The following is a 12,896-nucleotide window of genomic DNA, read 5'->3' as shown; positions in this document are numbered from 1 at the left end:
GTGGATGTGTATGTATGTATGTATCCATCCATCCATCCATCCATCCGTGGAGACAGGCATGCATGTACCCACCTGAGATTTCTGTTATGCATTTCATCTTTATCACTACTTTTGTTTCTTATATTTTCTTTCCTCTTTTCCCTTCTCGTTTTCTATCTTACCAGTGCATTGACCAGTAAGTGTTGCGGAAAATATTTTACATTGTTTGCCTTGTTTTGGACATCCGAACTGAGCAGTTTTATTATATTTTGTGTATACGAAGCGTGTGAAATGTGTGTGTGTGTGTGTGTGTGTGTGTGTGTGTGTGTGTGTGTGTGTGTGTGTGTGCATGTGTGTGTGTAATAAGAATTATATTCATTTATCATGAAAACCATAAATAGATATTGCTAGACACAACTGAAAAGGAAAACCATCAAACGAAGTATAACTACATATCTCATGAGTTTTCTACCTGCTTATGTTTAAACTAGCAAATCTTTAAGCCAGCTTAAACAATACTTATGTGCTAAAACTGCTGTAGTACCCATCTATCTTTACTTTGGTAAACGAAGGAACAAATCATTCTTTGTCTACTTCGTCTAGGGATAAGCGATTTGAATGGTGATATGTTCAACCACCATTTAATAAATGACCCACTCTGGGCCCGTGGCGCTGCAAGAGAAACCGCTGAACATCATTGATCTATTTTTTGTTAATACTTTAAAGTCGCATGGGCAAACATAATCTTTACTTTATAACCAAACTACATTCAGTTACAAATTATGTTGAATGGAAATCCTGATCTTAAAAAACGATTCATAATCAAAACTGTTCATGGGTACATTTCCGAATCAAACATATTTCAAATATCTTTGGTACAACATGATTCTGATTGATAACTCTGTGTTGGATGTCCGAATCATATATCTTTGACTGACCAAATATTCAGAGCATTTAGTCTGATGGACTGGCTCATGTTTGATAAATCAGCATTTCTCCTCCCGGGTATGTTTCCTTCTGTCTTTTTCTCAGTCTTTACTTACTGGTTTGTTTGGTGGTTTTTTTCGTTTGTTTATTTTCATCCGGCAATACCTGTGGTGAACAGAAATTCAATTTCATGTCGATATAAATATCACAGTAGCATCATCTTATTTCTTTATTCGTTTATTTGTATTGCTTCATTTGCTTTTAAGTTATTTGATTTCAAAGTTAATATGGTTCATCAGCGGTGGAGAAAAAACGCGACAATGACTGAAACGATGCCAGGTCAGGAAATAGCGGGAAAAGTGTGACTTCCCACTTTTTGTTTTAACCAGATGTGGCTACTGGAACAAAAACCCAGTAACAATGATTTAATTATCACTGTACGAATAACGTGCTAAAGAGAAAACTTTTATTTTATTCCAAACAGAAATATTCTCTTCCTTTTCGATTTTAATGATGACTGTATCAAGACCTTTCAGCAGACTGTCAGAATGTAAAACATACACACACACACACACACACACACACACACACACACACACACACACACAGCGAGATAGAGAGAGAGAGAGTCGGTGACAGTGGCTGTTGATGCCGAGGATCTTTCGTAGACATCTCTGGTGAAACTGCTCAAGTTGTTGAATGTGACGGCGATACGTCGTCCATGTTTCACAGCAGTACAACAAGGTGGTCAGCACAACAGCTCTGTAGGTTTTGATTTTGGTGTTGAGCCTGATGCCTTTGCTGTTCCACAGCCTGTTGTTGAGTCTGTCGAAGGCGGAGCTGGCCTTAGCGATGCGCAGCGTCACTTCTGCATCAAGGGCTCCGTTGCTGCATAGAGTGCTGCCCAGGTAGCAAAACTTGTCGACTGACTTGTTCTCTGTGTCATTGATCTTGATTGCAGATGGGGGGAGGCACTGGCGTTCTGTAAGCTAGCCGGTTGCTGAGGCTGACGGTGAGTCCAAAGCACCTGCAGGAGGTTGAGAACGTGTCCATAATGAACTACATGTCCTCATGGGTGTGTGCAGCAAGCGTGCAGTCATCAGCGAAGAGGAACTCTCTCAACAGTGCCTCAAACACCCTGGACCTGGCATGGAGTCGCCGCAAGTTGAAAAGTTTGCCATCTGTGTGAAACTGAATGTAGATGCCCCGGTCACAGTCTTGGAAGGCGTCAATCAGCACGGCAGGGAAGAGAATGCTTCAGGGATGACTGTGTTGGAGACATGGTCAACCAGTCTGTCCAGTATGATGCGGGCAAAGATCTTGCCGGCGATGCAGAGCAGAGAGATTCCAAGGTGGTTATCACAGGATGTTTTGTCTCCCTTCCGTTTGTAAATGTGGACAATTGAAGCATCCTTGAAATTCTGGCGGACCTCCCCTCTCTCCCAGATAGACTGGAAGAGGGCGGTCAGCTTGTCTGTCAGCACCTCACCTCTATACTTGTAGATGTCAGCCTGGATTCTATCCGCTCCTGGTGCTTTTCCCGACATTGTCAGCTTCAGGGCCCTCCGGGTCTCGGCCTTGGTGGGAGGGGCAGCTAGCGAGTCACCGACTAGTAGCTGTGGGAGGGCTGCAATTACCTCGTCAGATACGGACGAGTGCCTGTTGAGGAGGGTGTTGAAGTGCTCTGCCCAGCGGGCAAGGATGTCTTTCTTGTCTGTCAGGAGGATGGTCTGGTCCGAGGCTCGGACAGGGTTGATCCTGTGACTCTCGGCCCATACACAGCTCGGAGACCATCATGGAAGGTATTCGTGTCATGAGCATCAGCAGCGGACTGAAGCTCTTCGGACTTTCTCTCCCACCAGGCGTTCTTCATCTCACGCAGCCTCTTCTGTACGAGTTGCTTGGTTTGCAAGAACTGGTTCTCCTTCCTCTGGCAGTCTTTATCGGAAATGTGATTCTGATGCCGTATATGCAGTGTGTTCAGGAGCCTGGAGATTCCAGGGTCGTTCTCGTCAAACTAGTCTTTGTCGCTTCTCTGTACAAAGCCGAGTGTGTCAGCTGCTGCTGTGTACACAGCATCTCTGAAGGTGCTCCATACCTCTTCTACATCAGTCGATGCAGGAATTGGAGGAGGCCACATGTAGACCTTGGAAGGAAAAGATCAAAGTCAATCGACAAGTTCGGGTGTTCAAAACAGATACAGGGGCCGATGTATGGGTTATACCAGAAGAATGGTACCCAAGAATGTGGTCCTACAATCAGCAAGCAAGAAATTGTATGGTCCAAGCAGGTGTGGGTCAAATCTCAAGCAGCACCCACAACCATTGTATCTTGGACACAGGTCGCATGAAGCTGATACGCCTACCAAAAAGCAACGATGAAACAGTCACCATCTGGTTCCCCGTAGTCCCCAGGCCCAGTCGCCTATAGTCAGCACAAGAGGGTTCTCCAATCCATTGCCAGCTGACAACTCTCTATCAAAGGACAGTGACTTAGGGTCTTCTGCACTGGACACAGGTCTTTCAGTCCTGAGCAGAGCGCCAATTCCACATATGGCCAGACCAGATCTGGACGGGTCGTGAAACCTCCCGATAGACTGGATCTGTCAATGCAAACTGACAGTGCACTGCAGAATCAGGGCTGCAATCTTCAACAAGATGTTGAACATTCTGTGTTGAGTTCATTGTTGGACTCTAAAGTTAATGTCAGTTCATTTGTTAACTTAATATGAAATAATTTGTCATTTCCACTTACAATGGGGGGTTTTTGGTACAATTTTGTAATGCGCTGTTGTTCCCACACGGTTCCTAGTTTTAAATAGTTCACTTGGGTTCACAACATCATGGCGACTTAAGTGTAACTGTCTGCGTTACTGTGACGTATAAAACCTGCACACATACATACAACCAGTCCTGGCATGCCATTACACCACAACAGTAACAGGTACACAAAAACAGAAGGCACTGAAAGGCAAGGATTCTGGTAACACTGCACACAACAATTCCATTTTTAATTTTTCTATTTTTATTTTTACTTATTTCATTCTGCTGGACAGATGACCATAGGTACAACGCAATACACACCAGCACATGCCGTTTTGAACAAAGGAGAGCAGGACAGGACATCACCACTCAAACCACTCACTGTCCTGCTCCAACACAAACAGGCCCTCTGAGGTTCCACTAACGACAAGTCCAGGCAACATACAAATGGAGCATAACTAATAGGCAGCAACTACCCATCCTTTCTTTGTTCTTTTACAATCAAACCACAAAACAACCTTTAGTCGTGCATTCCAGTTAGAGATTCATTACAATACTAACCATTCACACAATGAGGGTTCTAAAACAAAATGACATGGATACTGTGGTCTGATTATGGTCACCAGTCAACTGAGAATGATGAGTCGCTGCAGGCTTGTACGTCATACTTGTACTGCCGACAGTCACTGTCAGTGTCAGACTACAAGCAGGTTATATCAGTGTTGTGGTCAGTGACATCTTTTACAGTTAATACAATGTAAAATGGGTACAGTAAAATTGTGTTCTGATCCACTGGTCACTATCGGTCTGTCTGCATCAAGTCATTCTCACACAGGTAAATGATAATATGTATCACCCTTAATGTGATAACAACAACGAAACGCATACATAAATCTTGGTGTTTGTGACTGTTCACGTTGTCAACACCAGTATGTACAGCGGAGCTCTGCCACTGATAGACATGAATCAATCTGTGGTCTTTTGCATTATCTTAACATCAGCGACAGTTATGAACAGTATATATAGTTTTTACTGGGTAGAGTGAAACAGGATTAGCGGTGACTGAGACATTAATAAAAAGAAAACATATATTTGACAGATTTTCATGAGGATGATTAGTATTCTGAAATACTGTTTTAACTCAAAGGAAATCTGAGAGATAGACTCAGAAGCCGAGCTTCCAAAAGTTTAAAACCAGCCTAAAAGTGTCCGCATCACCTGTACATTACTGAAGGTGATGATGACACATCCATTGCCAACGCGAATAGTTTGGAAACAGTAAATGTGTCATCAGAAACTTGACATAATCCATGTGTACTTGTCTAGTCTTGTGGCTCTTGGCAACAACTTCTCAACAGACCATGTGATCGTTTACTAGTCACTATCTTGTCAGACCCCGTGTGTACAAATCTGCCATTACAAGCCTGAAACTAGGTGATTGTAATCGATGTATGCTATGCATTTTTATGAGTTATTTTTATATTTGACACAGTGATTATGACTACCGGCATTCTCCGACACTGCCTGGTTGTTCAGTGACCACAATCACTTTCTGTCCGAGCAATCCCGAATAATGCCAGGGCAATATTTATCGTAAATTTTCAGATCGATTAAACTGAATATCAGAATCTAACTGGGGTTAAGCAAGTACAGTTCGAAACTCATCAAATACATCATAACAAAAACAAGTTTAATCCAAAAAGAAAGTATACATTGCCTCCATTGTCTATTATCATCCGTAATGTATGGAAAAAACACCTAATCACAAGTTCTCCCCAAAAGAAATGCCATTATGACAGCACAGTCTTTTTCTCTTTTTTATCGCGCGCAGCTTGATACGTAGACCGACCGTCCCGGTGCTTTGGGTTTGTGGTTTGAACCCGACAAAATATGTCTGGTGTTCAGAGGTGGCGATATACGCGTTTAATCAACCCATGGGTCTCGTGGGGTATATGAACGCAGAAAACCAACGCACATTAAAGACTTCGTGGCCTGTGGTCGGTGGGCAATACAACACGAACACATGTGGAAAACAGTCGTACATAAAACCCATCGTGCTGCCAGTGACTGTGCACGTCACAACCCTGAAAGGCAGGAGGCAGAGGAAGAGGAGGAGAAAACCACAATGACTCATTTAAACTGTTCCCAATATTGGAATCCGCGCTGGATTTTTTTTTAAGAGATAGCATAAGTGTTCATATGTACCATATGCAAGCTGTCTCCCTTTACCAGTTCCTGTCTCCCTTGTCAGGCTGATTCTGTGTAAGAAACCACAAATCACAACATGTCACACTTCTAAAATTAATGTTAATACAGCACTACAGTTATTGCTTCGAATACGTGAAGTTACCATAAGTCAATTACAAAGAAGCTGTTTAACCTCTTCCACCTGATTCTGAAATTTTAACAGGGCTAAATCTTGATAACTTCATGTGAAATCTCTCTCTCTCTCTCTCTCTCTCTCTCTCTCTCTCTCTCTCTCTCTCTCTTCTGTTTTTCATGGTGTAACTCAATTCAAACTGACATTCGGTTAAACAGCAATTTGCATAAGCATAAACGTACGTCTGATTTTGTTTTCCCCCAGACATGGTTGGATGTGTTCTCACACGTCATTTGTGTCAAAAATGGAATTCTAATTTCAGATGTTATGGGTATTATATTAACACGACATCTTTCCTAATTGCACGCAGTTATTTGAATGTAAATCTCTACATTTGACGTCAAACAATGTTGGTGTGTTGTTGTTTTTGCACGAAGCTTCGCGTTATGCAATGCGTACGTATTTATATGTATTCTTCTTCAACTACTCAAGTGGAATAAGTATATCTAAATGAAAACGTTGTCCTCTCGTCATCCCGCCCCAACCTACTTATTTGGACAAAAATTGTTAAATGTTGACAGAAACACTGTGAACATTATCTATGTGTAGTTTCTCAATGAATATGAATCCACATCTTATAAGTCTGTTAGAGAATAATTTATATGTAAAAAAAAAAAAAAATGCTGAATGTGTTTTCACGTCCTATCAATCTGTTTGAAAGCTTTACCACATCCTGTTTGTATCTCTGTTCCATACCGTATCAGCCACATCATGTCATTTAATCTGAATATAAATTGAACAAAAATCACGCAATCTCAATACACTTTCACATCTTATCAATCGGTCTGAAAAAACGTTCAACGCCCTATTAGTGAATTGACCTGCCATTCACCAGAAGACAAAACGCGAATCTGATGTAACACCATTAGTCATGACCCTCTGCACTATGTCTCACTTAACAAAGCACAGATGAAGAATGGACATTCCTCACGATAACATTGCCAGCAACATCCATACAGATCAAGTTGTGGCGCTGTACTGTGCTACGTCTCTTTCTGAGAAGAGCTGCCTGAATCTGGTAGGGAAAAACCGCCATGACAAGACTGACAAAACAAAAAGGTAGGACTGTCACACGTTACCTCATAAAGGATGCATCTAAATTCTTAAAATGATTCTCTTTTTTTTTTTTTTTTTTTAGACTGCATAAGACATCGAACGAATAAAAATCACCAGAAATTTCTAAAACATTCTTTAAGTTGGCATCTATAAATGTTATGTAATATATTATTGTCTTAAAATCTAAATGGCATCTACAAAAGGTGTGTCACGTGTTACTTTCATAACAGCCCACCCCAAATACAACATGTCACATGTCACTCTCCTCCATTCCCCACACTCAGATTATTTATAAACAACATAAAGTGAAAAAAGAAAAGAAATATAAAAACAGAGGAGAAAAAAAAGCAAGTCCTGCCACAAAGGAAATAAGCAAATGTTTCTGTCTGTTTGTCGATCATTTCCACTTCCAGTCTAGCATCTTCTCTACCTTCTTCCGTACCCTAGCACCTTTCTCTCTCTCATTTCGTGTCCGAGAAGGCGAGCGTTTGTGAGTGTGTGATAGACAATAAAAATGTGTGTGTGTGTGTGTGTGTGTGTGTGTGTGTGTGCGTGTGTGTGTTCAAAGATTTGTTGTGCATTTTATTTTGCTTTTCAATTATTTACCTAAGCCAAAACCACACTATTATTGTGTTTATCACTAAATTCCTTTGTACTTCAAAACTCCAAAAATACGGTAGTATGGAAGTTGTAAATATTGAACGTGTATGACCTAAATACAGTTGTACATAATATTTCCAGTGAAAACTAGAATAAACGGAGTCGGCGTTTCTAAGAAGAGACTCTTGAAAAGCGTCATCAAAAGGACATTCTTTGGCATTGTTAGTATAATGAACTGTCCATTAACAGGCAATACGACAATGGCAGCATTCAAGACAGTCTAACAATGGTCAATGTAATTCAAGGCATTCTAACAAGGGTCAGTGTCCTTTCAGCAATGTAACCATTGCAACCAAAACAAATCAAAAATGAAGAAAGCAAACAAAGAGCATCCACATTGAACTTAGTTAATTCTGTGTTCGTGCCAATGTGACACCAATTTAACACAAACACACGATGTGTATATATCTGCAAAAAAAAAAAGCAGCAGATGTCAGAACACAAACTTGCAGTGTTCCAAGTCAGTGTGTCTTCCATGTGGTCTGTTGGTCTAATGTTAGAGCGTTGTTATGAAAAACAGAAACAAAACAAACAATTCACAGAAAAAAAATGGGGAAAAAAGGGAAAATATTTACCAATAAATCTGGAGCACGCAAGACAGGTGATGATTCTCTCTCTCTCTCTCTCTCTCTCTCTCTCTGTCACACACACACACACACACACACACACACACACACACTCACACACACACACCCCTTCAGATACAAAAACGCAGACCACACACCATATAAACACAAGAAGGTCTATATTTTTCAATCTTTTTTGGTCAAACCACAAATCCAAAGAGCACTGACGTTGCAGTGAAGCAGATCCTCTGTCTCCTCATGACCACGACCCAAGTAAACGCAGCCCCGACCTTTTGTGTGTACCTCGCAGCGCGGTCACGTGGCTATCGGTCTTTGGCGCAAGCTGCAGTCCCGTGCTGCTGATCGATATACATGTTCAGGGGCCTCTCCCCTGGCCTTATGTGTGTATATGTTCTGACAGTCCTCCCACTCCTCACTCTGCCATTCCCCCAATTCCCCACCACCACACACGCAGCGCACACGAGCTGTTCCCGTCACAGTGCGATCTTGGGCAGCACACCCCACAAGGCTATCGATCCACCAGGCTGAACTGCACTGTATCCACCAGACACCAGGACACCGCACCGACCAGTCAGTCCATGAGGTAAACAATGACGCGGGTGCCGTGTCATTACTTACCCCTCCCCCCCTCCCCCCAAGCTCGGGCCGTGAGCTGCGTGAGGTCACCATCATAAGGGGGGCGGAGTGAGGGGGCCCCAGGAGGGGGCGGAACGTCCCTGGTCCCGGGCCGCTGAGGTATAGGCTCCCAGGTCGTAGGGTTGCTCGCACTGGGGCTGCATGCCGCCCGCCCCGCCCGCTCCTGTGGGCAGTGCGCCCCCTAGCCCCCCACTGGGGGAGGACACGGATGGAGGCGCGGTGACGGGGGGCAGGGAGTAACCCCCCGGTCCTCCAGACCTCAGGTAGGGGGGCATGGCACAGCTCTGGCTGACGTTGCCCAGGTTACCGACGGCGGAAGACATCCACATGGAGGGGTACTGGCCGCCCATGGACTGTCCCATACCCACACTCCCCGTGCCGCCGCCGGACAGTAGAGCCTGGGTGCCCATCCCCATGTTGGACCACTGCTCCGGTAGGTTGAACATGGACAGGTTGCCCATGTCCCGCGAAAAGTTGCTGCCTGAAACAAACACACACACACACACAGTATAATGTGAGTTCGTCATCTGAGGGGAAACTGCTGCCTCATAACACACACACACACACACACACACACACACACACACACACACACCATAACACGTAATACTTGTTCATTATCCATGAATCACACACACAGGGCATAACATCACGTGACATGAATACTTGTTTATTATCTGGGGGAAAGTTAGTGCCTGAAGCAGAGAGAGAGAGAATTATTGAGTCACCGTGATACATATTTCAATGAATCGTTATGCATGTCTTAAAAGTGATTGCGTTTATATGTTCTCCTGCAGTCCAGTTGTCATGCTTTTCAGGCAGGTCTGTTGCAGTCCGTCGCATTGACTCCGCTCGCCCAAACAATTGCTTTGCATGTTTCTTGCCACGTGAACTCCAGCCAAAAGACAAATTTCTGTGACACTGAATTTGCAACTTAACTTAGCACACGCGTGCTTCTTCAACCTTTCATAACACAGCTCTGTCCTCCCCTGACGTGCCTGTCTTGCCACAAAGTACCGTGTGTGTGTGTGTGTGTGTGTATGTGTGTGTGTGTGTGTGTGTGTGTGTGTGTGTGTGTGTGGTTGGTTGTTGTTGTTTTCTTTGTTTTCTGCGTTGGGAATTGGGAGCGGGTTTGTGTATGTCAATAGTCTGTGCTTCCACGAACACACTTTTATCGATGTTAAGTTCCCCAGCGCTAACAAGGCATGGCTGTGGTGTTCTCAGTTCAGCCCGAGGACCATGGCGATCGTTATCACACGCAACTCCAGTGGACCATTTACTAGCACTCCGAGCTCCTCACAAATGACGCAACCTGATATGTCTTTGGGGCTCGCAGCTGGGGAAACCAAAATCAGTTCGGCAACAGCTTGGTACATTATTCATCTTCACTGAAAAAAACAAACAAAAATTCACACTCAACAAAAAAGAAAGAAAAAAATAAGCCATGAGTCCTCTTTCCACCCTTCACACTTAATTAGCCCCTTACTAGAGTGAATACGACTTTACGCTCTTCACGTGGACCCTACGGCTACTGGGCATTATCACAGTTTAATGTTAAAGAGGGGGAGAGATGGACGGGGGGGGGGGGGGGGGGAGCACAACTTGCAATCCAATGACCTGTCACCATGTGCACCGTGTGGCGTCATTCAAACCTGGTCACTATTCTCATCCACAGTTCTGGGGCAGGGGAGGAGGGGCGATGGAGAAGTGAAGGGAGGTTGGGGGGTGAGAGCGAAGAGAAGAAGGTGGGGGACTAAAATAGGCGCTGGGTGGTGGTGGTGGGGGGGGGGGGGTCAGGTGTGTGGGGGGGGGGGGGGGGGCGAGTGGGGAGGACTCTTGAGAACACCTCCTGCTCGTTGAAGCACGGCATCAATTAGAACAAAGCGGGGCTAGTGAATTCAAAAGACTCGACAGGTGAACAAACAATGTAGGTTAAAGAAAGAGAGACAGACAGACAGACAGAGAGTCGAAGACAGAAAACGGAAAGAGATATATAAATAGACAACCAGGCAGACAGACAGGCAGGAAGAAATATAGACAGAGAGGGAAAAAAAAGGAAAACAGAGGAGAAGAGGAAAGACAGAGATGGCACAAACAAAAGGGAGGCAAAAGGCTAATATTGACCTGGGTAAAACAGTAATTTGGTCTTTTGTTTAAGAAAGAAGGGTCTTTAGAAAGAACTCCTTCTTGCAGTCATTTTCTCTGCCCTTTCCACTGTCCGGGCTGAGCAAAGGTTGGGGACCAGATAAAAAGATGGGGGAGGCAGAAAGGAAGGGACAGAGGGCTGGAAACTAACACGGTCACTGCTCCGCCACCCAGCACGGCCCTCCCACCACCCATCCCCGCCTCTCCCACCACCTCCCAACTGAACGTGACAGGGTGTTACTCGACCTGTTTGTCATTGAAGAGTGAAATATGTGGCACAGAGTGTAAGAGAAACGTGACGTTACCGGGGGGGGAGAGGCGCTGGTGGGGGAGGGGGGAGGGCGGGAGGGGAGGAGGAGAGGTGGGAAGGGGGGACAGGGGGGGAGATGGGGAGAAGAAGACAGAGAGAGAGAGAGTGTGTGTGTGTGGTGTGTGTGTGGTGTGTGTGTGTGTGTGTGTGTGTGTGTGTGTTTCAGATTCTGAAGGTGTCACTGCGTTCGGACAACTCCATATACGCTACATTACACCTGCAAGGCAGATGCCTGACAGCAGCATAACCCAACTCGCTGGTCAGGCCTTGAGTGCATGCATATACACTTGTGTACCTATCAAAGTGGATTTCTACAGACAGTTGCCAGAGGACAGCACTCTTGTTGCCATGGGTTCTTTTTTCAGTACGTCAAGTGCGTGCTGCACACAGGACCTCGGTTTATCGCCTCATCTGAATGACCAGGCGCTCAGTTTGATTTTCATGTCTTGGGAGAAAGGGCGAAAGCGGGTATCGAATCCAGACCCGCAAGGACATTGTACTGGCAGAAAAGCGTCTTAACCATTCTGCCACTTTCCAGTGAAAATGTTCCAAATGCTATAATAATGTCAAAAGTTTAAAGATTCAATCGTCTTTTTGTAGTACCTGTGAACAAAGCAGTAGGAAAAAAAATGTGTCAAACATTATGCGGGTACCACCAGACCAGTAGAAAAGCACAGCCAGAAAATGTTTACTTTGTCATCATAAAATCTGCATTAACAGCCGTTTCCCATGTCTAGCGTTCGACATTGGAAGACGGCGCCCAACCCTCTCCTTCCACCGTTGTAACCTTCCCCAACACAGCAACCCATCTACACCTGGATGGAGTGAGGAAAATCGAAACGTTCCTTTGCCAAGGTCACAACACCAAGCTGAAACGGGGCCTTGAACTGTGATAACTAAAGTCACTGTAGTGAATGCAAATACTGTTTTTCTGATTTGATGACGATGTCACAAAGATCACCATAAACTCCCTGTCCAGCAGTATGATAATAACATAGGTGGGAAACAAATGTTTCAAACAGTATCAACAGACCAGAAGAAAAGCAAAGCCAGAAGAAAAAAAAAAAAAGCTTTCCTTGCCATCATTACATCCGCACAAACAGCAGTTTCCCGATTATCTTTCATTTTATAGTTTCAGGTTTTCAGCGAATATCACGTCATGTTTTAATGCCGAATCAAATCTACATATCTTTCCCTCAAAGGAAGAAGCCTTACAGATTACTCTTTTTCCGTAACAGACTTTTGACGCACATCAGTTTTTGTTCTTTATCTTTTTTTCAATATCCTGTCTCTCTTCCTTTCTTGACCCATCCTCGACACACATAATCAGCACGCCACCATCAACTGATAAATTATGGTTTCAATACAGCGTGTGTATTGTCTCATGTGGTTTGAGGGTTTTGATGAACTATGCGGTCCTGCGTAATAGTCTGATGCTGGTCTCATGAAGGGAA

General features: G+C 44.2%; 1 protein-coding gene across 1 annotated transcript in view; it reads right to left on the bottom strand.

Moving 5' to 3' along the window:
• Positions 1-3,912: 3,912 nt before the first annotated feature.
• LOC143298218 (T-box transcription factor T-like) overlaps positions 3,913-12,896 on the bottom strand; it is a 76,887-nt gene continuing 67,903 nt past the window's right edge. Inside the window, exon 7 of the mRNA XM_076611012.1 lies at positions 3,913-9,468. Coding sequence (XP_076467127.1) covers positions 9,020-9,468 — 449 coding nt within the window. The 3' untranslated portion in view covers positions 3,913-9,019. The remainder of the gene's footprint in view (positions 9,469-12,896) is intronic.

Source organism: Babylonia areolata, chromosome 23 (genome assembly GCF_041734735.1).
Source record: "Babylonia areolata isolate BAREFJ2019XMU chromosome 23, ASM4173473v1, whole genome shotgun sequence".
In the NCBI taxonomy this organism is placed as follows: domain Eukaryota; kingdom Metazoa; phylum Mollusca; class Gastropoda; order Neogastropoda; family Buccinidae; genus Babylonia; species Babylonia areolata.
This window is presented reverse-complemented; position numbering and strand designations above follow the sequence as displayed.